Source organism: Ovis aries, chromosome 25 (assembly GCF_016772045.2).
Source record: "Ovis aries strain OAR_USU_Benz2616 breed Rambouillet chromosome 25, ARS-UI_Ramb_v3.0, whole genome shotgun sequence".
NCBI classification, from domain to species: Eukaryota; Metazoa; Chordata; class Mammalia; order Artiodactyla; family Bovidae; genus Ovis; species Ovis aries.
In genome coordinates this window covers 1647392-1673795 of record NC_056078.1, presented here as the reverse complement: position 1 = coordinate 1673795, position 26404 = coordinate 1647392, and the positions used below count along the sequence as shown (strand labels likewise).

The 26404-nt window shown below is 51.8% G+C and overlaps 1 protein-coding gene across 1 annotated transcript in view; it reads right to left on the bottom strand.

The window, feature by feature from the left end:
• Window positions 1-25718, bottom strand: part of GALNT2 (polypeptide N-acetylgalactosaminyltransferase 2) — a 179473-nt gene extending 153755 nt beyond the window's left edge. The window contains exon 1 of the mRNA XM_042241051.2: window positions 25538-25718. Within this exon, the coding sequence (XP_042096985.1) occupies window positions 25538-25663 (126 nt within the window). The 5' untranslated portion in view covers window positions 25664-25718. The remainder of the gene's footprint in view (window positions 1-25537) is intronic.
• Window positions 25719-26404: the final 686 nt, after the last annotated feature.

Genomic DNA, 26404 nt, shown 5'->3' with positions numbered 1-26404 from the left:
ATGTCCTGTGGAACCATTTGAGGTATATTAGCTAAACCTTGGAATTTAGCATAGAGTGATGGAGTGTCTGGAATCTCAGCACCTTAAAACTACTTCCAGGACTTGAGCCTTCATTTTTTAAATTGTTCACTGAACAAACAAGATGTGGAACCGCTGCTCTTCTCCAAAGACCATGTGGGTAGCTGGGATACGTCAACAGACAAATCACAGGCTCTGCCCTTGAGGTGCTGTGGGCCTAGTGGGGTAGGGACAATGCTAAGTACTCACTCCAGCTTCAGTGATGCTAGGGGTGAAGCAGCTCCTTGGAATCCAATGCCTCAAACCCTAGAATGGACAGAAGCTGAGCACACCAGGAACCAGACTGCCCTCCTATAGGCGCCAGGCCTGAGAGAAAGGCCAAGGTGTGCACAGCCATCTGCAGGGCTCCACAGGGGGATTCCAGGACATGACCTTGGGGAAGCCTGCCTGACAGCCATCAAAACGTAGAGAGGAAAAAGTCTCCTTCCAGGAACAAAGGCCAGAATATTCAGCCTCGCACCCTCTGCTGAGCCCCAGGCAATCTCCCAGCCTGCTTCCAGCTGGCACCTCCTGGGCATCAGAGCTCGGAGAGTAGAGAAAAGTCCTCCTGGTCTTTTAATCACACTTCTCTGACTTAGGAACATGTGACCCTGAGGAAGTTATTCAGCATTTGTACCTGCTCATTTGCAGGATCAGGTCAGTAATACCTGCACCTCACAGGATGGTTAATGGTGAAAAGAAACGCTGGGTGGCCTGGCAGCAGAGCTGTGTGGACTCGCTGGACACTCCAGAAACACAACGGAGTGTTACTGATCTCGAGAAACTCGCAGCAGTGAACGTACTAGGCTCCTGACTGCCTGAGACAGCCAGGGACAGCGGCCCCCACCTGCTGGGCCCCGGACACACGTCCCCGCCCACGCCGGCTCCGCTCCGGGTCACCAGGGCTGGCTTCTGGGGATGGTGGCCAGCCCAGGCACCTGCCTGCTCGCAGGGATGAGAATCAGGAGAGCAGGTCAGGGGCGCGAGACTGCAGCAGTCCACAGCAGTCCCTACTCCCCAGCACACAGTGGCGGCCTGTGCTCTGTGGAAGAGCCAGCATCAAAGCACACCAGCGGATCCAGGGCACCAGGAGTGCAGCTCTCCCAAGAAAGAGAGCAAGCGTGCGGTCAGAGGAAATCGCAGACCCCTCTCCTCCCCAGGGAGGCAATTCTACATCTAAGCCAGGGTATGGCAGGCAGATTCCTTGAACAACTGGGTGTAGATACCACCTCAGTTAGCATTCCAGCTGCCCCCCCAAGACCCATCTCTGGGGTGAATGTCCCCCCCACCACCATGCCTCCTGCCACATCTCAGGCCACCCCCGGCACACAGTCCGTGCTCAATAAGTATATCCTGAAAAAGGACACAGCAAATCCACAAGCTACACGATTCACGTACACACAGTCTAAAGAGATGCTCTCCCATAGCGGGGACCCCACCCCTGAGAGGAGCAGACAAACCAAGAGACAGGGAAGAAAGAAGGCCATTCCCAATGGGACACAGATTCTGTGGGAGCACACTGACCCCAGAGAAGCTAGATATGCCTGCAAATCCCCAATCCCACGAATTACCCCATATAGTTCAAGTGTGTGCTAAAAAGACTATAAAGTTTCCAGAAGAATGAAGTTATGCCAAATCTCTACTTAAAAACATCTACTTACCAGACTGCAAAGAAGAAAATTCAGAAGTTATTCTGGTATTAACTACTAAGAATTACATACTCTTTTTAATAATATACACTCACACATATTAACTCATTTTTGATTCCTGAAATCTAAGATGAATTAATATTATTATGTATTTTATTGATGCCAAAGCTGAAGACTCAGAAATGGAAAAGTTGCCCTAAACTGCCAACCAGTTAAGTATTAACGATTCAATGTATATTTGCTACATGTGATGTTTTACATTTTGCTGATATCAAGAATAGATTATGTTTCATGTCATGTTCAATATAAGAAATAGCAGCATTTACAATAGCCAGAAGGTGGAGTTAATACAACTGTCCATCAACAGATGATGAATGCATACATACAGTGAAATATTATTCAGTCTTAAAAAGGAAATTCTAACGCACACTACATCACAGACAAATCTTGAAGATGCTGTGCTAAATGAAGTATATCGATCACAAAAGGACAAATATTCTATGCTTCCATTCATATGAGGTCTCTTTAATAGTCAAATTCATAGAAACAGAAAGTAGCGTGGTGGTTGCCAGGGGCCAGGTTGGGGTGGAGTCAGTATCTAAAGGGGACAGAGTTTCAGTTTTACAAAATGAAGTTCTGGAGATGGATGGTGGTGATGGTTGCAAGACAATGTGAATGTACTTAAGGCCACTGAACTGGACATTTAAAAATAGTTCAGATGGAATATTTTATTTTAGGTATATTTTACCACAATTTAAAATTTGTTAAATGATTTTTAAAAGAAAATATAAAAAGTAAGGAAATCTACTTAGTTCACTGAAAAGTGATAATGTTAATATGATAAAAAATTATAGCTACCGAGTAAAATACGGTGTTTTAACAATTTGAATTAATGGTTCATTAAATTAAGAGTTTGATGTATACAGTCTCCCGTGACCCTGGGTCTGAGTTGTGAAATGCCAGACAAGCCCTTTCATTTTTGGTTCCTTTCCTTCCCTGCTCCCAGCCGCAGCTTTGGACAGTAACTTAGTATGATTCTGATGTTCTCACAAGTTTAATAGGAAGAGGGAATCATTTTGTTTGCTTCTAAACAAACCATTCAGACAGAAATGAAGGAATTACTCATTATGCGGAATCTGTTTACCATCTGTTGCTAAAGGAACGTCTTTACTGAACTGGAGGACCTCTGCGTGAATTAAACCCCAAAAGAAAAGATGCCTTCGAGGTTTCAAGTCTCTTTGATTCTGAGACTGCACATACTTCAGACCAAATCGATTCTATCTTTGAGAAGAAATAAATGAAGGGGTGTTAAGGAGACTCAGCATGGGCAGCAGTTCTCAACCAGGCACCCCCGGGGCTAGGAAAATGGAGTTAATTGGGAATTAATAAGGACTAATTTGCCTAATGGAAAAAAAATTCAAGTAAGCTGAGGGTCAAATGCAGAAACATTAAAGAGGTCCTGGCAAGAAGAGGGAGGGAGGGAGGGAGGGAGAGGATTAGAGGCCTGGGTGCCACCTTCTGCCCTGGGCACCAACTACTGCCCTGAGCAATAAGCAGCCATTACCTGCTCCTCCAAATCCTCCAGTGACAAGATTCGCATATTAACAAACATCACATAGAAATCACTTAAGCAAATGACTGATCTGCAATGAACAGGAGTTCTTTAGTCATAATTATCATACATAGTACATCTTTAACACGTTTGGTTCAGTAATTAAAATCCTCTTAAAAGGGAAAATGTTCTGCCATGGATCAACCTAACCTGGCACATCCTAGGGGCTTCCCTGGTGGCTGAGCGGTAAAGAATCTGCCTGCAATGCAGGAGACACAGGTTCGATCCCTGGTCGGGGGGAGACCCCAAAGAAGGAAATGGCAACCCACTCAGTATTCTTGCTGGGAAAATCCATGAACAGAGGAGCCTGGTGGGCTACAGTCCATGGGGACACAAAAGAATCAGACACAATTTAGCAACAGCACTATTTTCCATAATGAGAAGACACCTCACATGTAGACTGGCATAGTCTTCTTAAGATGGAAAGCAAGCTGGGCAGGAGTTGGCTCAGCTCAGTGACACGAGGGACTAAGGCAAATACCTTCCAACACGTGGCCATGCCAGCTACCTTCCTGCAAGACGCCAGTGTCTAACACAGCAGTGGTTTAGTGCCTCCCAGGCCTCCAGCGTGGATACCTGGCGGGTGCAGGGCCCTTTTCACCCAGTCTCCCCTAGCACAGCCTGCCTGTCTCCCCGCGGCAGCTCCAAGGCTCCCTTCTCTAGCAGAGTGGCCTGGACATCTCACAGCCCAGCAGCTCAGCTCCAAGGAGAGTGAAGGGCAGGTGCCAGGCCTCTCAGGGCAGGGCCGCGCCAGCCTGGGGTCACACCCCCAAGGCCCCTGGGCAAGGACACCTCCAGAAGGCTGATGGATGCGAGCACACCTGGCGGAGGGCAGGCTGCGTGTGTCTCAGCCCGTTTCCTATCTATAAAGGGGGAAGCAGCAGCCCCGTGGAAACCAGAGCCAGACACCTACCCACATTCAGGGTCAGCCTCACGGCCCCCTCTCATCTGCCCTCCCTAAGCTGCCTGGGTCTGACTGCTCCTCTTCTGAGAGCTTTAGTTCACCATATAAACTCCTTTAAGTCAAGCTCTATAGATGTTCTGAGGGAATCACACGTATTCCATCCTAAGTACAGTAAGGCTGAGGCTGCTCCCATTTAATAAGTGGAGAAGCTAAGGTTAGAGAGTTTAAGTACCTCACATGGCCAGAAAATGGTGCAGGGCAGATTCAAACCTACTTCTCAAAAGCATGACCTCTTAGCGACACATCCCGCTGTCCCTGCTGAGTGAGGTCACTGGAGGCTGAGGGACACAGCCCACGCGCCCTTGACCAGGTCAGAGCTGCAGGTCTGGACGGATGGGGCGCCGCGTCCTCTGCTCAGACACGCCTTCACACAGCGACAACCTGGGGCTCCCACCTCCCCTTCAGGAACTGATCCAAATAAAAGGCCACATCTGCATCCCAGCATCTAGTAGTTAATTTTTCCCACAATGGACACTATCCATTATGAAGCTCAATGATCTTTGAAGTCTCAGTTCAGCTCAGTCACTCAGTCGTGTCTAACTCTCTGCAGCCCCATGGACTACAGCACGCCAGGCCTCCCTGTCCATCACCAGCTTCCAGAGCTTGCTCAACCTCATGTCTATCGAGTCGGTGACGCCATCCAACCATCTCATCCTCTGTCATCCCCTCCTCCTCCTGCCTTCAATCTTTCCCAGCATCAGGGTCTTTTCCAATGAGTCAGTTCTCATTGGAAAGTCTTTGAGATTTGAAGTCTTTGAGTCTTTTGAAGTCTATGAGAGTCTTATCAAGTCTATGTGCCGAGAACCTGTCAATTTTCCACACGAATCGCTTCATTTTATTAGAAAATGAGAGCTATGCAACCCACCACAGTTTCCATTTGCTTCGGCTGCCAAGACTCAGGCCCGCTGAGAAGCTCGCACACTGGAGCTCTACTCGGCAGTTCCTCGGGGCTGGGGCTCTGCTGCCAGTGGGGACTACACAGGGTCACAGTGAAGAGCGGCCTCACACAGACGGGAACACCCCCAGGACCTGCTGGGGGTGAAACTCGGAGCTGGCGCCCTTCACGCTCCCTTCTTCACCCTCTCCTCCTTCTTCTCCCTGCCCTCCCCCTCCCCACATCATATGGCCTCAAATTTTCAAACTCTTTAACAAATCTGTTCACACATAATATGCTTTTTCAGATAAGGTGCCTCGAATCTTTTCAAGAGTATACATAGCTTAAGTACACAAGAGCCATCATCTAAAAGTGGAAGGAAATTTCAGAGCTCTTTTGTAAATGGACACAGAATTTGGAGGTAAGGTTGTAAAATGTCACCCTCCCAAAATAAAGCCAAAACGAACCGAAAGGATGAAAGACATGAGCCATCTGTGGCAATCTTCCTAGGAAACCGCTCACTCTTGCTGGCGACGGTCTACAGATGTAGCTGATGAGAAGACAGTGTCGCAGATTCACTGAGAAACTGAAGCAAAAAAATCCAAGGAATGTACAACAGCTTATGGTATTACAACTTAGCAAAATACATTTTGTTGGGGGGGGACAGTTCTGTTGACTGATTACTGAAGAATGTTGAGAAGAAAGTCAGGCGCAACAGTCAGGATCCAATTTCTAGAATTCAGGTAATGGGCAAGCTTTTAAATAGAGGCTTTATCAGGCTGTTGACCAGGTAACTGACAGGGCACAAAGAAAGCTCTAAGGCATCAGTCAGGTGGCAAGTGCAGAAAACAGACACTGCCCGGGATGGGGGGACAAGGGAAGAAGCAGAATCAGTGAGCCTTACAAACTCATGAGGAAAGGGTCTGAGGCCACCCCTGAGCAAGGGGGCTGCTCAGCTGGTGATGGGTATCCAGGACGGGTGGGGAGCAGTGAGGCTGTTTCTGTCCATGCTGGGAAAGGACACACCAAAGTCTTCATGGCAGCAGAAAGAGACAGGTTCATGGGGCTGCCCTGGAGCAGGGAGCCACAGGAAGGACCAAGCCCCTTCTCTGCCTCCCATTCCGCTGCCCTCTGGACCACGCCTCCCCAAGGGCACAAATGTGCTGTGCAGAGTCCAGCTCTGGTGGCACAGAGCAGAGTCTACAAGGACTTGGAGCTGAGACAATAGTTTAATACATTGCACACTGAGTTTTTTGAAAAATGAATCTCTTCAGCACCCTAGGGAAAGGTTATTGATTCCATGCACAGAAATACCCCCAGAAGGGTGAAGGCCGATTCCTCAGACTTCCACAGAGGGAGGGAAGCTCACCTACGAGAACACAGCTGTCACCCAGCACACGTGCCTTCTCACGCAGGCTCGGCCTCATTAGTAATTCATGAATTGCTGTCCTTATTTACCCACAGTTTACAGCTCTGGTTTATGGAAACCCCAGACTTTGGTGGATAACCTCCTAGGTGAACTAATAACATTGAGTTTCCAAACCTATGAAACGCTGAGACCCAGGGTGATTCTCTGTCAAAATTCTACCCGAAATAGCTCACTGGCCTCTCTTTACACACTGAAAAACTGACCACGGCTTTTGAAGAAAATAATCATATAAGCCTCAAAGCTTTCTACAAATGTGTTCAGTTCAGTTCAGTCGCTCAGTCGTGTCCGACTCTTTGCGACCCCATGAATCGCAGCACGCCAGGCCTCCCTGTCCAACACCATCTCCCGGAGTTCACTCAGACTCACGGCCATCGAGTCCGTGATGCCATCCAGCCATCTCATCCTGGGTCGTCCCCTTCTCCTCCTGCCCCCAATCTCTCCCAACATCAGAGTCTTTTCCAATGAGTCCACATAATTGTACAGAAGTAAGGAAAACAGACACAAAACATCAACTTCCTCCTGGAGAACCCACTTCCAGCATCTGTAAACTCTATGCAGTTTATTATTCCCCAACAGAGGAATCAGCCTAAGTCCAGGAACCTCAGAAGCATGGGCACCCCCCAACTCCTGCGTCCCAGCCTGCACCACCTGATGCTCCCCGAGGGTCTCGGCTCCTGGGCAAGGGTCCCTGATGGAGAGCCTCTGCCCTCACTCAGATGGGCACAGGCAGGGCCGTGGGCGAGCAGTCAGGGTGTTGCACAGGGCGCTGAGCATCACCCACCAATTCCACAGTAGACTGGAAGGCATGGCCTTTTCATTTCCCCCGAGTGGCTGACAATCTGTGTCCTCTAATCATGAAAAAGTTCCTGATGCTTTTGATCAGCTGGTACTTGATCAGAGTTTTCCTTGAGAATTACATCCACATGGTCACTGACCCTCACACATAGGATCATACCTCCTCCCTCAAAACAGTGAAAACAAACCAACCCCACCCAGATTAAACTAAGATAGGAAAACGAAATCCAAGACTGCTCAACTACTGAAAACCTCAGGCCACTCCTGATATTCATTCAGTCCAGGAAGGAGGTTGCAATTCCTTTAAGCTCCAAACAAGTCATTGCCATATATTCTGATCATTTTTATTGTAAACAACAACCCTTGAGATGTCCCTTTAATGCAACAAGTCAAGTGCAATCTACAAGCAAACCCCTCCACCCTGCGGATTCTTCATTTGTGAGATTCAGTAGTTAGGATTGGTCATGAGATGAGACAGTTCTTAAAATATGAACACTAAGCATGCTCCAACCGGCGGGTCCCTGCTCCCCAGGGCAGGGTGTGCTGGGTTCAAAGCAGCCTGCTCAGGGCCCAGCACGTAACCCTACCTCCACCTCCGCCAGCACCTTCACAGGTGAAACACCTTGCTCCTTGGGATGGAAGGAAATGTGCTGAGCTCCACAAGACAACTCTACATTTCTAGTGAAGCGTGCCAGGCACAGCTTTTTCGGCCAGGAAGAAGGAAAGATGCGTGCGCGTCCGCGTGTGTGTGCACAAGTCTGCGAGTGTGTAGCTGCAGACGTAAAATGGCTTTGCAGCAGCTGAGCTAGGGGGCAGGCACACACACGCACATCCACAGCCCCCACACCATGTACAGATCAAGGGGAAGGAAGGGTGGGCAGCACCCTTCTACTTTCTACTGATGGGCACACAGACACTTAGCTGGGAAGACGGCTGTGTGCCAAATAGCCTTTACTAATGACAAGTTATGAGCCTCTCCTAAAGATCCTGCCCAGTGAGCCAGGCTGCAACTGAGTCTTCATTTCTGCGAAAGTGTGTTCTGTGCAGAGGTGAGACAACGGAGGAGGAAGAAGGGTGAAAGGAAAATAAATCTCTTAGCACACAAAGAAACCTGCTCATTTCACAACTCTTTTTCCTCCCTGACCAATAAGAAAACCCCCCAAAAATGTAAGGGACAGAAAGCCCGATGTCCATTGGGTGAGCTGTCTTCCCCCTCCTCGGCCTCCTCTGCTGCCCACCCTTCCTTCCCCTTGATCTGTGCCTTCCGCCCCCAACTACCACCACCAGCGCACTAGGCGAATAACCACTGCTGAACACAGGGCAGGGATACGCATCCACTCTCACTGAATTTTTCTTCCAGTGACTCCAGATGCCATCAGTGCCTCCCAACTCCCCAAATAATTGAGGACATAATTTTGTCTTCTATCGCATCCTCAGAACACCAAGCCCTGGAATAAATCCTATCACTGGTTCTCTACAACCCACAAAGGTGGACAAACCTCACCAGTCACTCAGCACATATCTGGGGCACCCAGGGCCCTCCCTGAACTTAGGAGGTCAACCTCAAACCCTTCACAGGTCGCATCATGCGTTTCAACAGATGCTACCAAAGAGCAAGCTTTCACTTGCGTGAAAGTGGCACAGCGACTTGCTAACCCCAGGCTGGGTCACCTAGAAGAAGCAAAGTCCAGGGACAGGGAAGCAGGCGCCAGGCTGTCTCACACAGGGCAGCAGACCCTTCACTGAGCCCGGGCTCAAGGCCTTGCCTTCACCAGGACTCCACCCGTTTCAGTCTCATCCTAAAGCTGACAAAATACCAACCACAGCCCCTACAGTGCGCTGGGTGCCAGGCCACATGCAGGGAATGCGGTGACTGGCACAGATACATCCCTGAGTGCAACCATGCCCTGAGCACTCTCTGACCTTGCGGGCCCCTGTCCGCCACACTTCCATTTGCTGACCCTTCTGCTTCACACCGTACAAGCACATCAAGTTCCCCTGGCCCCAGGACCTTTGCACATGACGTTCTCCACGCCTGGACAGTCCCTAGCATACCCTTCTAGACGTTAGTTCTCCCTCAAACATGCCCTCTTCAGTCCTTTCTGATGAGCTTCTGTGGAGCTCCCCGTAGAGCTGACATTGCCTTGGTGGCCCCCAACCCTAGTCCCACCCAGACCCTCATTCGCCTCACTCCCTGTGGCCTCCCTTGGACTGGTACAAAATGGCTAAGGATGAATCTCTGTAAAGATGGAGGGCTGGGAGGGGAGGAGCCGAGCAGGTGCTGGCCCTCAAGATGCTCAGTCTACCACAGGCATCCTCAAATCCCAGGACACAGACTAGCACTGGTCCCTGGTCTGTGAGAAACTGAGCCACACAGCAGTGGGCAAATGAGAGAAGCTTCACCTGTATTTACAGCTGCTCCCCACTGCTAGCATCCCCCTGGTCTGTAGAAAAGCTGTCTTCCACAAAACTGGTCCTCGGTGTCAGAAAGTTTGGTGACCACTGGTCTACTGGATGCAAGCGTGCAGCTGGCTGGAGAGTTCTGGTGTCAACAGTGGCACCTGGTGAGGGACATGGAAGGTGGGGGGCCGTAAGCCCCATTCTCTGCTGGATCAGCAGGATCCTGGAGATACAGACCCTCCACTCCACACGCATGTGGCCCAATGTTCAAGGGCTGGCTGAGCAGAGATCAGGCCCACCCACAGCTCCGGCTCCTCTCCCTGTTCGTCTCAGGCACTGCTTCCCTCTGTCACAGACAGATCAGAGGATGGGGCGGCGGGGCCCTGCACAGGGGAAGGGCTGAGAGATGCCATGGGGATCTTCAAGCACATGCAGCTATAGCTGCTCCCAATCACCCCAGAGACACCAAGCAAACACGCAGCGTGGCCCCAGCCATCACTCGGAAGAAACCACACGCTGAATGCCGACCACCTCCGTCTATGTTCTCTGGGTATCATTTAACAGCTAAGAGCTTTTTCAAGCAAAGACCAGTGTCTTAAAACGGGATTTTAAATCTCAAAACATTTTAATGTGCTGCAGCATCAGAGGGTTGCCAGTGACCTTTAGTCACCTCTTAGCCTGGCTCCCGGCTCCCCCATCCTGGCTCCCTAATTAGTACTTTAAATGTGATTTGTGTATGTGGTTTCCTGGCTATCAGCTTGGGCAACGGCTAGCTTTCTAGGTTTCGTCCACTGTGTCTACGTGTACAGACCGAAAACTACACCTTCCTTCTTACAGCTCCAACACTCCTTTCCTGGAATAATTAAGGAACACCCCTCACACTGAGGGGTGGGGCACGGAGCAAGGGGACCCCACAAGGGGGGTCAGCTGCGCAGCCTCAGGAGGAGCTGGCCACCAGAACATCTATGGACGGAAAAGGCAGGACTTGAACCCAGACATGCATGAAACGCCCACCCACCAGCTCCTCCATCATGCCCATTACTCCATTCGGTCTGCTTTGCTCTTGAGCCCCTGGCCAATCACAATCTCTATCTTAAAATGTGATCCAAATGTGACAAATCCGGCCCCACTCAGCACCAAAACTTCAACCTGAGCAAAAATGAAGCATGCCAGGTCCACAGCAAGTCCACAAGCTGGAGAGAGGGAGACAGAACGCAGAAGGCGGAGAGTCTCTTCCCGGGGTTCCGCCCCGATTCATATCCTAGCCACCAATTCACACCATGAAGCTACCCTCCACCTGGGTGTCTGCTCCCAGCAAGGTCCCCCCCCCCCGCCCCCAGAGGAGCCCAGAGTGGCCCCCGAAGCATCTGTGAGAAAGAACAGTGAGTACACGTGCCAGTGAAATTAAAGGAACCCTCATTACTCTGCACCAGCATCGTCCCCACCAACTCACTCATTTCCATCAGCTCCCTCCCCACAGACAAACACAGGAAGGGTAATAGGCAGTACCAGCAGCATTCGAACCCAGGTCTGACATCACAGCCAGCCTCCTTCGATTACCATACCCGAAGTTCACGTTTCCAGCCGGATTACTCGTCTTGAAATCATCACACAGCATGTCTATTAGTCTGCAGTCTAGTTCTAAGGTACCTTGATGAGAGGCATCAGAGAAACCATATGCACGCTGTTCTAATCATCAGAACTAGTCCTGCCCTCAAAGGGACCTCTGCTGCGATTATTGACTCGTCGCCACTTGTCACTCACCTACAGTTTCAAAAGCAAGTCAGAAACTGAACTAATGAGACTACAGGAATGCTTACTAATTAAAACCTTGTGGGAAAGTTTTCAAATAACATGCTGTATTCAGATAATAACAGCTCAAGATATAGAAAAAAAGGTTGCCAATTAAGAGTTTTTAAAAATTAATTATACAGTCACATAGTTAAAAACCACATCCTTGTATAACTTTCAAAGACATGAGACTAAGGGATAAAATTGGGAAACAGTGTCCTGGTGGGGGCGGGGGGGTGGGAAAGTTCTGGCCTACAGCTTCTTGCCTCTCGCTCCACAGACTTGGGGTCCGCCAGGCACTCAGCCACCCCTTCCGGGGCCGTTTCCTCACTAGAGGGGCAAGGACTGCAGACCCCTGTCCTCACCCCTCTGCCAGGGAGAAGGCCCTAGACAAGGTCCATGCAGGTGGAGGTGCTTCCTGGAAAGGAGGCTCTTGGCTTAAACACAGTGTGTGTGTGTCGGGGTTGGGGGGGTAGCCTGGCTCAGTGGGCACAGATGCCTGGGGCTGGTGATGCCAACTAGAGGACGGCCCAGCCAGCCAAGGGCACGAGCCCCTCCCGCCCTGACACCATGAGACTTCGCATCCACGTTTACAATGTGGCTACCAGGGCCTGCTCTAATTGAACAACAAGGAGAGATGGCACATGCGGAAACTGAGGTTCAGAGGGGCTGAGTATCTTGCCTGACTTTACAGAACCAGCTAGAGAAGCCAGAATTCAAACCCAGGCAGTGGCCCCTGGGCAACACATCCTGTGGGTCCTCTCAGGGTTACAGCTCAGGTCAGCCACCCACCCAGCCAAGAGCTTGATGGCAGCATGGCCCTGGGCTCCTCCCTGCAGACTCCCCCCAAACCCCTAGACTGAGCCAGGATGATCTGGATGCTCTCCAACTGCCCAGTGTAAGTGTGTCGAGCTGCCCAGCTATGCACAGAGACCTGGACACTGGCACAGGAACTCGGCCAGCCAAATGGGCAGAGCCACCCCCTCCAACCCAGCACATGGGGGCCTGGGGCACCAGATTCATCCCACAGGCAGTCCAGACCCCCACACACAGCAGCCCCCCTCCCCACAGAAGCCTCAGCTAAACTCTCCCAGGACTAGGAAAGCTTGGCTTTCAAACACCCCTCGGATAGCAGGAAAGAGTATCAGGCCAACAGGAATCAGAAAATCCCTCTGGGGCAGTATGCCACCATGCATTCCCCACCAGTAAGTCAGAAAAACTTTTAAGCTGAAAACTCTATCTTAAGTATAAACACTTACATGCCAAGTCAGAGTCATGCCCATGGAGGGCTTACTTCACCTACATTCCAGTTCTTTGGAAAACAAGAGAGACCCAAGTAACAGCTTCTTGATGCAGACTGATGGGGGGCCTCCTAAGTCAGCAAGCGCAGACAGAAGACAAGCCTCAGCAGCCTCTGCACAGGGAGGCCGCACGGGGCCTCACCTGCCTCCGCAGGCTTGTCCGTGCGGTCTGGATGCCCAAGTTATGCCTTTTTCCTGATGCCCAGCCTTAGGCCCGGAACTCAGACCACACAAGAACAGCCTGGGCTGGCTCCTGAAATCAGCACTTTGCAATGTAAAGGTCAAGGAGTGATCACCAGCCTAGGCAATCAGCACCTTCCAGGCTGAAGCAGCAGCTTTGCAGCCTCGAGACAGAAACCTGCCATTTGTAAGCTACTGGGGACTCGGGACTGTGGCTCTGGGACCAGCACTACTGCAGCCGACCTGCCCTAGAGCCAAACCTTGGGCAGCTTCGGGAATATTAACATTCCAGCCCCAGCCATGCTACGTCATGACCGGTGGGGCAAGATAATAACCTCGGGATCCACAGAACACCACCTGTGTGAGGGCAGGAGGCCTGCAAGCAGGCAGGGAGGAAAGACTGACGACCCGCAGCTCAAAATGCTTCAGGCTTCCCGGCCACAGCCCTGACACAAACGTGCAGCACCAGGAATCATACTTCACAGAAAATACGCACCATCGTATAGCTGTCAAAAATCTCTCACATACAAGTACAGTGAAAAGCATGAGGCTTTCACAATAACATCCTGTGGGGGAAACATAAAGGAATACTATATATATTTATTAAAGGTCTCCCACCGTGGCTTCCCAAACCAACCACAGCTCCAGCGGATCACCTGTGACAGCAGGCAAACTGCCTGCGATAAGTCGATAAGTGACGTATAGGCATGTTCTGCCCTCTGGCGTCTGCCACACAAGAAGGGGTCGGCGGCGTCGTAAGACACCCACGCCAGACGCTGCTGAGCGACAGCGTCTCTGGGCCGCTGAGCAACCTGGCCAAAAGCATGCGATCTCCCAAACTACCTAAATTGCTACTCTACCATCAAAAGGTTCACAAAAAGTAGCAATTTCCAGAGAATTTAGGTAATTCTTAGAGAAGAAACAGTACCAAGCATAAGAATAGTTTCCCAGTGATACAGGGAGACAATTCAGGATCTTAGGCGACCTCTGAAGCATCCTTTTTAAAAGAATCATCGCTGGATATTGCTAAACTACAGAAAGATATAGAGGCTTATGTACGTTTTAACTGACTATGTTTTTGTAACTGATGAGAAATATATTTTGGCCATTCAGATGACAAAAATATATTTCTCATATACATTTTGTCTTTGGCCTTATTTCTGACTCACAGCTCCCCAAACCCTTGGGGTTTTCTGAGCACCAAGAGCCACAGAAGCATCTTTTGTTCCACTTGGTCTCTTGTCCTCTGATCCACAAGGTGAAATGAGTATCCTGTTACTCATGACAAGCTCCTTTCCACCACTGCTGGGCCGATGTCAGTGAGGAGGCCTTTGGAAGTACCTGCAGATGGGGGCTGGTTGCAGGGGAACCAACCATGAATAGAGGGGTGCAACCTTCAATCCCATCCGGTGATTTCCTCGAGGGAGAGGGGCTGGAGTTTGACTCAATCACCAATGGCCAATAACTTGATCAATAGTGTCTATGGAGTGAAGCCTCCAGAAACCCAAAAGGACGGAGTCTGCTGAGCTTCCAGGCTGGGGAGCCAGAACACGTCCACGTGCCACCAGGCTGGGCCCCAAGCAGGAGGAGAACCACCTTTGTTTGGGACCTTACAACTACTATGTGTCTCTTCACCAGACTTAACTTGTATCCTTGAATATCGTTTGTAACAATTCAGTAATCCAGTAAATAAATGGGTTTTCTACTTTAGCTAATTAACTGAACCCAAGAAGGGGTTCATGGGAACCTCTGATTTATAGCATGTTGGTCAGAAACACAGGTGACAATTTGGGCTTGCAATTGCCATCTGAAGGAGGGGAGTGTGGGAGGTGGGGAGTCTGCAGGACTGCGGCCTTGCCTATAGGACCTGATGCATTTCCAGGTGGACAGTGTCAGAACTAGGCTGAATGGCAGGACATTCAGCTGGTGTATGGACACTGACTGGTTACGGAGGGGAAGCTCACCACCCCACACACACACACACACACACACACACACACACACACACACACACAGCTACTGGAAACTGGGAGTAGAAACCTTTCGCTGACTGTACTACAAAGTCTTAATTTCCGTTTTAAAAATACTAGTTTTCTGCTGGTTTGCTAATTTAAGTTACATACACCTATAAAATTTTTTAACTTTTTAAATAAAATTTTCTAAGTAGGCAAAAATAAAGTAGTATTATGAACCCCGGGTGCCCGTCAGTCATTCAACAGCACACTCAGTCAATCTTGTTCCCTCACAATTTTTCAACAGTGGTGGTGTCACTGTGTCCATAAATACTTCAGTTTTTATCTATAAAAGGTAAGGATTTTCAAAAAACATAACCACAAGGCCATTACTGCCACTAAATAAAATTAATAATGATGCCTTAAATTTCATCTACTATCCAGTCCCTATTCAACTTACCCCTAATTATTATTTCTTAGGTCTTTCTCTAGTTATTTTGGTGAGCAACTGTGAACTTCTTAAAGGGTGGCAGAACACCATGTTCACATCTGCAGACCCCAGCACTCAACAGGGTGCCTCGTGGCCAGAAATGCTCAAAGCCTTTCGAAGGTGTTCCTCAACTGTGCATCTCTCAAAAATAACAAGCAGGAAGTCCTTCAGTTTATAAGGATTCTGGGGCCTGGGAGTGAACAGACGAAAAGGCACCGTTTCCCCTCATTAAGGTCAGGGCCTGGAGCTGGGATCTCACAGAAGAAGGGAACTGACACAGGAGAAAAAGAGAGGCTCCAATCATGAATTCTTAGATGCACTTTATTTCCAGTCTGACATGCGATTGAGGTGAACCTCACAGTGATCAACATCTTGTGTCTGCCTCTATAGCTTTCTACCTCTTTCTGCTTAACGACCTTTACTAATACACAAAACCTCCCTGACCCTCAGTTTCCTCATCTTTAGAACAGGGATAGTTCTTGTAGCTAAAGAACTATCATGGCCTGGGCCGTAACACACCATCATGACCAGCACTTGCTCACACACAAGACACACCCACAGCAGAGTCTGCAGGATGCAGGTCAGTGCCTTGGAAGAAAATTTCAGGAGCAATACTAAAGCAATGTAATCTCCAGACACAAAATCAGGTGGGACAGAAGTGGAGGGTAAACTGGGAAGTTAGATAAAATTCCCAGAAGAGTCAAAAGTTGGCCAACTCTACATGATGCCAAGCGATGGTGAGAGCCCAGGGCCCTCAGGAAACACTGCATCCACCAGAGCTTGGAGGTACAGAGGAAGAAGACTCCTGTCTCAGATAAACAGACACAAACATCTCTGAGGCAAAAAGCAGACACTGGAAGATGTATTTCACATATATTTTCCTTTTTATCCATGCACAAGAGTGATACATGGAAAAATCAATGTCTAAGTCTAAAAGAGCTCTTTAAATAAGCAGAAAATAAAAATGTTAACTGATAAGAAACCACCATGTCACAGTTCAACGGAAACTTTTTTTCTTGCCTAGTGGTACATAAGATAGTGGTTTTACAAATAAAAGCATCTTAGATTCAACAAAAAATGGTATATTCCAGACACAGGGACACATCAGTCGTCACCAGAAGTGAGACAGGAAGGAAAACAGGAGCATCACTTGCTGTGCAGGGGAACGGAGTGGGAGGAGGGAATGGAGAAAGGCGCCGAGCCTCGAAGGTCGCAGCGCAAGAGCTCACAGTCAGTGGGGTGGCCCCTGAGGTAGGAAGGACCAAGGCAATGACTCCAAGGCCTCCCACACCAGGCCAACATCAGCATCCAGGACGGTCACACATCTTCGCACACAGGAGTCAGCATTCATTTACGGGTGTCGCTAAAACACAGGCCTTTGCTTCTAAAGTTCCCACAGCGTGACTCATCTGAAGTGTGTCCCCCTTCTGGAGGAGCACCCTTCAGGAGGAGACACACTTCCTTTCTGGACGAGCCTCTGATGCCGAGATGAAGAAACCCTGAATAGTGGCTCCTGAGTCAGAAGACTTTAAAATGACCTTTCCTCTGCAGCCATGTCCACGTTCTGGTTTTTTATCCAGAAACACGTTGGCAGCACAGCACACACCACACCCCAACAAGGCATCTAAAGACCCCTCATGAATGCCAATAATTACTATGAAAAGCGGCTGATGCTCTTGCTTGAGAACTCCCTAAAGGAGCTGCAGGCAATGAAATCACATGTCCACTTTATTTCCTACAAATATCACAGATCACAGTGCTTCAACACAACTCCATTGCCAAGAACAGCCTCTCCAAAACCCAGGAACAGGCAGGCCTCTAACCTCCTATTTCCTGCAGATGAGAAAACCACAAGTCTCCCACCCACAGCAACTCACAGAGACAATATCCCAGTGGAAACTCCGTCCAGGAGCAGGTGCACAGGGCCCAGTGGGACTTCTCATTAAATGGTGATGTGTGTGGAGAGCACTCTACAAAGGAGCTGTGTAACTGAGTGGGGAGCCTGACAGTGGATGGGGATGTTCACCCCGTTCAGCCAGCCCTGCAGAGACCAGCTCAGAAACCACACCCGAGGGCTGTGGCACGAGCACAGGCCACAAAGTAGAGCAACACATTAACCTGCAGCTCCTGGCGTGGTCCCCGGCCCGAGGTGGGAGAGGGTGAACTGGGAGCGTGCATTCTGTGTTAACCAGGAGAAGAACACTCCTCACCCAGGACTCCTCGAGGATAAGAATGAAAGGCCCGAGAAAAAGAAAAACAATTATCAAATACTAACACAGATATATGGAACCTAGAAAGATGGTACTGATATTCGCAGAGCAGCAATGGAGACATAGACGCCGAGAACAGACTTGTGGGCACAGCCTGGGGGGAAGAAGGAGAGGGTGGGAGGTATGGAGAGAGTAACCTGGAAACATACATTACCATATGTAAAACGGACAGCCAACGGGAATTTGCTGTATGACTCAGGAAGCTCAAACCAGCTCCCTAACAACCTAGAGGGGTGTGATGGGGAGAGAGGTGGAGGGATGTTCAAGCAGGAGGGGACATGGGTAAACAAACCTAAGGATGCTTCATGTTGCTGTTCGGTAGAAACCAGTGCAATACTGTAAAGCAATTATCCTTCAATTAAAAACAAATAAAAATTTTTAAAAAAGAACGAAAGACCTGACCTTGCCCCAGGACACAGGAAACGCCACCACTGACAGACCAGAGACCACAGATTCCCAGAAAGAAAACAGGCTCAGTATTTAGCAAAGGAAATCAAGGCATAGAGGGCGCACCCAACATGTCAGACACTCTGAAGCTGGAGTTGCTGCTGCTCTGGGTCTTGGCTCAAACCTGCTCAACCTGTACCTCGCAGGCACCAGCCCCTCTGCTTACTGTAACTGGCCCTCCCTGACTCCTGACCCCTCAGGGACGCCCCTCTCTCCTCTGCACTCAGCCCCTTCTCACACTACGTCTTTTTACTACCTAGCACCGTGTTTGGTCCCACTGCCCCCAAGGTGAAAGTTCCCCAGGGGTTGAGATGATGTCTCCGTTCTATTCACTGCTGTAGCCCAAACACCGAGGAGTGCCTGGCACACAGCAAGTCTCAAGCAATACTCATCAGAAGAATCGATGCAAGGGCCCGCAGCCTGTTTTCGTGTCTGCTCCTGCCAACAGGCAGCAGAGACTTCAGGACACACAGAAGCCTGAGGACAAGAACACGGGAAGCATTTCACACAGCAAATGGTAAGGATGGAGAAAGCAGCTAAACGGAATGGCCTCCTGTGGAGTACTGCTGTGGGGGCATCCTCCCTAGAGCACCTTCCGGGAACTTCCCACCACCTTCAGAGCATCTGGGCACTGGCAGCGCATGCAAGGAAGCCTGGAAAGCGAGGGCCCCATCCCGCAGGGAGGAAAAAAAAGTCAAGTTCATGCTGACCACAGCAGTGGTTCTTAAGTGAGGGCGAACCTGTCCCCTGGGATGCCTGTTAAGGCCTAGACATGGTCACAGCTGAGAAGGGTGGTACCACTTGCAGAAGCTGCTAAATATCGACAGTGCACAGGCCGGCCCCCTGCCCCCAGCAAACGTTATCGGGTCCAAAATGCTGACTGTGTCAAGGCCGAGGGGCCCTACGTTACAGCGACAACTGCCACCAGGCGCCCCCATCCCTGCCAAAATGCTGGTCCTGGTTGGGCTCTGGGAATTCAGCAACTCTCTCCCTGGTGCCCAGGCCATCCCTCCTCCCAGAGAGTCACTAGGCAGGACCAGGCAGTCAGCGGGAGGCGCTGGGAGGCCAGGTGGACAGACCAGGGGCAGGCTGAGTCACAAGTGACCAGGCAGCCCCTGTAAGAGCGGGGGCAGGGACGCAGGACTCCCAGAGCCAAGAAAAGCTACTGGAATGTAAGGCCAGGAATGAGATTCCATGAGACGGTTTTGTTTTTTTCAAATCCAGCCACAATGAATCATTGCCATCTTCATCCCGGCATGCTAAGAAACTCAATCTGTACAAAATGACACTTGCTTCCTGGGCCTATAACATTGGTCATGACTAAATGCAGAAACGCCCAGTGCCTCAGTTTGCCCTGTAGGAGGCAGACGCGAGCAGGAGCCTGGACTCGGGAGGCGGAGAGGGCGGTGCTCCTCAGGGAACAACCTGTTGGATCTTTAAGCCTGTGGGAGAGGCTCTCCTTCCTGACCGGACAGATACACTGCACAAGTTTTACTGGAACCTCCACACCGGGGGCTCATCCTTCAGGTCAAGTGCGTGGCCAAGGTCAGCGCATCCTCACACAGTTAGGAAAACAAAGTCAACTCTACTTGGAGCGCAGGAGTGCCTATAGGAGGCTGGCACCAACATGCTCGACGCAACTCCCCCCCCCCGGAGGAGGGCTCCTTGCCACACCTGGCCTGTGCCGGGTCCCACCCAGGCGGCGCCAGGGGAGGTGCTGGGAGGTCCTCGCGCAGGAACCACCCCATAAGGCAGCGTGGTGGCAAGGGTCCAAGGCCACGGTGGTGCGACAGGCATCCCCAGCAGCAACCTGGAATCAAAGGCTTCCTCAAGGGGAGGCCACCCTTCAGGTGAGGGCGGTAAGGCTGGGCCAACACCTGCTCTGATTGAGGCAGTGTCTCTCCAGGAGCCATGCTCAGCGTACCTAAGGACAGCCACGGCAAGGGCACAGGGGCCGGGGCCGGGAGGCCCTGCAGTGGGGGCGGATCAGGGGGCAGGGGTCCTGAGCAAAGAGCAGGGCAGGTGGGGGCAGAGGGGCTCCAGAGAGGGGCATTCTTTCAGCATCCTTACGGAAGGCTCCCACCGTCATGAGCTATGTGACATGGCCGTGGGTGTGCTCCCACCTCGCTATCCGCCTGGGTCGTAGGACAGGGGTCACGGGGAAAAAAGGGGAAGAACAAACAGGGGGCGTGAGCTTGGCCAGTTTGGGTTATTTTCTCACTCCAGGATTTCTGCTGGGTCACTAGACTTCACAGATTTCTCCCAGGAACACCTTGCCTTCTCTTCCGGATCTTGGCCAGAACCTGGCAGTCAGCTCCTGTGTGTGCCTGGTCTCTGACCCAGGCAGCCTACCACCTCCCTCCACTAAGCCAAATGCCACTGAATTTGCTAGCGGTTCAGGCAGCAGGGCACTGCCTGTCTTGAAATCAACATCTTCCCAAAGTGACTTCTCAATCCCTAGAGATGTCAGAAACATGAATGGCAGCAACAGTAAATTGTGAGTGTGAGTGTGTGTGTGTGTGTGTATAAAATCACACGATTATACACAATATATAGTTTCATATACATAATTATATATACATCTCCCCTTGCCCCACCCCAACTGTTTTTCTGCCGCCGCTGCTGCTGCTAAGTCGCTTCAGTCGTGTCCGACTCTGTGTGGCCCCGTGGACTGCAGCCCACCAGGCTCCGCCACCCCTGGGATTCTACAGGCAAGAACGCTGGAGTGGGTTGCCATTTCCTTCCGACCTCCTCTCAAATACCTCTCCCCGTGATCCAAACAGGAGACCCACCTCCCATCAGGAGCTGGGATGGGAGATTCAAAAGGGGCCTTAAGTCTCCACACAACACTAACAGCTCCCCAGGCGCCCCGAGCCCACGCCGGGAGCTGGATGGAGCCCAGGCAAGCCAGCCTGCTCCATGCTGGGGACAGCGGGCTCTCTCACTCTCACCAGGGGGCTGGGGAAAGAGCCCCTCAGCTCTCGCCATCGGTCACAGCCTGCTCCTGCCATGCGTGAGCCCCAAGTCGCTCCAGAGGAATGACACTTATATTTTCTTTAGAAAACGTTTCCCTAGAGAAACTTTGTCAGATTTGCCATTTGTCAGATTCTCTGGCCGTACAGTGGCTTTCCCCAACTCCTGCATGCTCGATCTCAACTCCAAACCCTCCTTTCAAGTGGAATTTAACTGACTAGCTGGCAGGGTGTGGCCTAGGCCTCCTTCTCAACCCCTCATGGACACGCTCACAGATCTGCTGATGTCCAGGAAAGCAGGCGGCAGCCGCTGTGTTCCGCCTCATCTCCCACGTGTGGGTGATGACAGCCACCTTGCCTCCTGCCAGGAGGAGCAAGCCTGTAGGCAGCGGGCGAAAGGGGCGCCTAGAGCCTGGTCGTGGGGGGCACTGGCTCCTCACCACAGGATCCCCATTTAGGGACACCATCAGCAGCACTCCACTGGTTTGAACAACCACCAAAGAAAGATATGTCCTGCACCCACTCTCCTGGTGGCTTCCCACAGACAGGAGCCTCACTCTGACACCACAGCTGGAGACGAGAGAGCTGGCATGTTGCCCAGACCACTTCTCAAAAAGGCAGTCTTTGATGTCACTCAGGGTCATGGTACCGGCCCAAATGAACCAACCAGATCAACCTGGGAGGAATGGATGAAGGACTGGAGAAAAAAAAAAAAAAAACCTCTAAAGAACAAGAAGATGACAGTTCAATATATTTTCAAGAAGATTCTGGGCTTTTTCCCTCCCCACACCCCACCCTAGACACCATCTACTCAGCACCTACCATTTGCCAACACCTACTAACGGCCTCTAGTCTTTAGCTATAAGAACTATCCCTATTCTAAAGATGAGGAAACTGAGGGTCAGAGAGGTTTGGTAAATTAGTAAAGGTCACTAAGCAGAAAGAGGTAGAAAGCTCGTCTAGTCTTAGTACCAATAAATGGATCCATGCCATTCTTCTTAAATGTCTACTGCCCAGCTCAAAAACACCAGTGGTTCCCTATGGACAATCAGACTATGAACCAACAAGTCAGCTCAGCTTGGCATTCAAGGCCCTTTACAATTTATTCCCAAACTCTTTCAAGTATACATTCTCATATTCCCCTACAAACGTACCCACTCCAGCCAAGTGAGGCCCCTCTGTACTCTTAAGAAGAGGTCAACCCCTCTCCTAGAAACCCCCTCCATACCTGACCCAAAGGCGCCCAGCTTGGACCTCAGGGCAGGGACTACAGCACCTGCTCACGGAGGAAAGGCAAGGGGAAGTGACCAGAAGGACAGGCCCTGGTCAGGCCCTACGAGAATGTCTTCCCTGCCTCCCAAGGGTGTGGGAGCACAGACAATGGGTCCTGGCCTACACATACTCTCTCAGGAGAGACCATTCTTCACATACTAGAAAACCCTTCCCTCGCCAACCAAAAGAGACACACTTCACCCAGAGGCACATTCATTCCAACAGAAATCCCTTCCTTTCTCTGCAGTTCCATCATGCCAAGATACCAAGGCCCAGAGGAGGCTTAACATGATTAAAATTTTAAAGTATTTAATATGCTCAAAGGCAAGGTATCCTTGAAGTGCAAATCATCAATCTGGGGGAAAGAGAGAAACAGGGGGAGGGAGGGTTCTATGCAAAAGTAAATAAAATATAATTTCAAGCAATATTATGCACAAAGGTCAGGTTTGTGCATACGGTCAGGTTGTACTGATCACACAACCTGAACTTCAGCATTGAGTCCTGATTAGGGCAGTCTCTGCTCCTACTGAGTTGATTAAACCTGCACTGTGAGGTGAGTGGGTTCTCTGGGTTTCACCAGATGGAGAATAACCGTCCTCAGAGGAGTTATTCAACAGGCAGGGCACACAGTGACAAGCCTGGGCTGGGTGCTGAAGCAGCAGAAACTCTAGTCAGGCTCCCATCAGACAAACAATCCCCCAAAGCCTAATACTGAAGCCTAGTACCCTGTGGAAAATGTCAAGGTGAAGAGAAATTGACTAATTAGAGCCTTGACTTGAATGGTACAAAATGAGAGAAGAAATATAAGTCCATTTACACCTAAAAAACTATAGCTAGTATTTAAGTTCTGCCTATATACGCATACTACCTTAGCATTTTTACGCCCATACTTTACAAGCCAGAAAATCTATACATTTCCCTTTATCGCAAGGATGAACTAAATTTGAAGAGACTTTCTAGTCTCTGAATCCATGGAAACAACTCAGGAGGGAGAAAAGACCATGCAGTTTCAGATTCTAGACTAAGAAATTCAGGACACAGGTTCTATTGACTCCTCCAGAAACGGTCTTAGGGTGTTCTCTTTAATATACAGGTCCAAGCCATGTTAACGAGTCTTCTCCAACTTCAAAAACTATTGCATGTACACAACTCTTCTTCAACTGACAAACTGCCAAACATTCTAAGGGCTGCTGCTGCTGCAAGAATAGAATCCCAGAATCATCAATCCATGCACGATTGTTCATTTCCCACATTTTCTTTCTATGTGGTCTCTGAACCTTCCTACTGCCACCTGGCCACAAGGAGTTCTAGGACTATTACTTTTTTTTTTTTGAAGGATCAACTGGAAGACCCATCAAAAACCATCCACCAGCTGAAGCCCACCAGGGAGAAGTCAGCCTCTCCAGATGCTAACCCTGTTGCTGTTTCCAATCGCAAGGAAAGGGGATCACAAAGCACGGCTTGGGTGTTTGGTTTTCTTCCACATGAAAGGCAGGAAGCTTTGCCAGGTCTCACCAGCACACCAGGCTACATGGACCTGTGAAAGCACCGTTTGCTGGGAAGCAAAGCTTTTGAAATAATTCCAGTTTAATACGACCACAGTTTTCAAAGGGCTGCACTGCTTGCACCGCTCTTTACCATTCAAGGATGGACAAACTCCACGTACCTAAATAACAGTTCCTCGGATTAAAACAGGGAAAAGACAGGGCTAAGAGAACCTGTCAGCTCAGAAACAAGCTAGGCCAGTTCTGTACATGAGAAGACTTTTCCCTCTGCCCCTCTAGATACAGCCTAAGAAACTTACCATGAATCAAATAAGACACCTGTCTCCACCTACTACCTTCCGCTGAGAATGAAGGAAAGAAGGCCGGACGGAAGGAAACCTCTGAAGCAGCCAGGCCTCAGCGTTGACATTTACGGTCTGACTTTAGGGCTCCAGTCTCCTCATCCAGTTACTAGCGTCCTGCTTGTTCCAGGATACCATTCTCTGGTTCCAGTTCAACCCATGGTCCACCTTCATTAACTCAGAATTTCCTGGATTTGCGCTGACACTAACCGTCACAGTATAGGGGTTACACGGTGTGGGGTCACTTTCAAAGCCTGGTAGTTGCCAAACACGACAAACACCGCTGGCGGCATGCGCACCGCCCAGAGCCTCCGCTCTCCCAGCAGGATCGCAGGGCCAGGCGCCCCAGGCGCTCCATTTCCTTCCTAGAGCGGCTGGCTGTGCAGAGCGGCTCACGCGGTCCCCACGGCCCAACCCCTCGGCCCTGGGAACCCATCTAGAACACACTCAGCAGAAGGACCACCCCACTGAACAGGAGCGAGGGGCCGGGAGAGGCGGGCGCCGGGGGCCGCGCCGAAGCCGGTCCAGGCGAGCACCGGGGCAGGGAGGGGACCGTCGGGGGTGTGGGCGGCCGGCCTCGCCCGGGCGCGGGGGCCTTCCGCCTGCACCGCCGGGGCGGTCTGTTCCGTCGGGCGCGGGGCTGGCTGCGCCCCCGCCCCCAGGGGAAGCGGGCCGAGACCCAGAACTGCCCCCTCCCCGCGGCGCGGCGAGGAGGGGGAGGCAGGGGGGCTGCAGTGGCTGGTTTCAAAGGGCTGAAAAGAAACTTGGACTCCTCTCCCCCAAGGTACGTGACACGCTGGAAAGGCGGCCGCCTCTCTCCCTTCCCCCCACCCCCTTTTGTGCTTCCCCCATACTCTCACCCCCAAACTTCTCACCGCAGGGGACTGGGCTCCCGACGGCCGGACGACACTCAGATTAGGAGGAGCAGAGAGCGGGGCCAGGGGGCGACCAGAGGCGTCAGCGCCCCCAGCCCCGGGAGCCGCGCGGGGTCGCCCCCTCCCGGGCCCGGAGAGCACCGAGCGGCCGGCGGCGCCCCCGGCCCCAGGCACTCGGTCGCGAGGCCCAAGGCGGGGGCGGATGGCCAGAGCCGCGATCCGGGCGGAGAAGGGCAGGAGGGGCCTGGAGACCCCTCGCGCCCCGGCGGTGCGTCCGGGCGAGGGGCCTCGCGGCGCGGCCCGGGCGCAGGGGCGCCGGGGACCCCGGGCGCCGGGCCGCGCGGGCAGGCGCCCCACTCACCTTCCTGCCGGCGCCGCCGCCCGCGCCCGCGGCCAGTGCGGAGCCGCCCCCCGAGTACATGTAGTAGGCGATGCCCAGCACCCACAGGAAGGCGAAGCAGAGCAGCATCCGCGAGCGCCGCCGCATCCTCCCGACTCGGCCGCCGGCCGCGGCCGCTGCTCGCGAGTCTGCCTGGGGCCGCGGCGGGCGCGGGCCGGGGCGGAGCGCAGGAAGGGGAAGGGCGCGGCGGCTCCTCCCCCGGCGCGGCTGGCGGCGAGGGCGGCGCGCGCCCGGCGCCCGAGCTCCGCCCCGGCCGGGAGCGCCGCGCGGCGCCGGAGCAGGAAGCGGCAGCCGCGGAGGCGGCCGGGGGGTCAGGGAGCAAAGGGCGACCAATCGGCGGCGGCTGCGGGGGCCCGGCGGGGGCGGAAGGGGGCATTGCCGCGTCTCGGCGGCGGCGGCTCGGGTGCCCCCCGGGGGGTGCCTCCGCGGGCCGCCGCCCGGCCGCCGCGGTGAGTGACAGGTGGTCGCCGGGGCCCCGGGCAGGGCGCGCACACGTGCGCACACACGCGGGCGCCCACACCGGGGACCGCGGGTCGCCGCTTCCTCACGCTGCCCGGGCGAAAGCATTACCGCCTCGGTCCTCAGCCTTTGGGACCACCCCAGACCCCTGGCAGGCTCCCTCTTATTGGCCGACCGACCTGAGTTTTTTGGTGCAAACCCCCTCTTCAGGACCAGACTCGGCTGCTGCTCACTGCAGTTTTCTTACCAATCTTGCAGCAAAAACACCCCTAATCCCCAGGTGTCTATTTTATTGATTTGTTTACGCAGAGGTGGGGGCCTAGCGGTAGAAACCAGAGAGGTTTTTTTCAAGGGAATATGTTTCTGGGG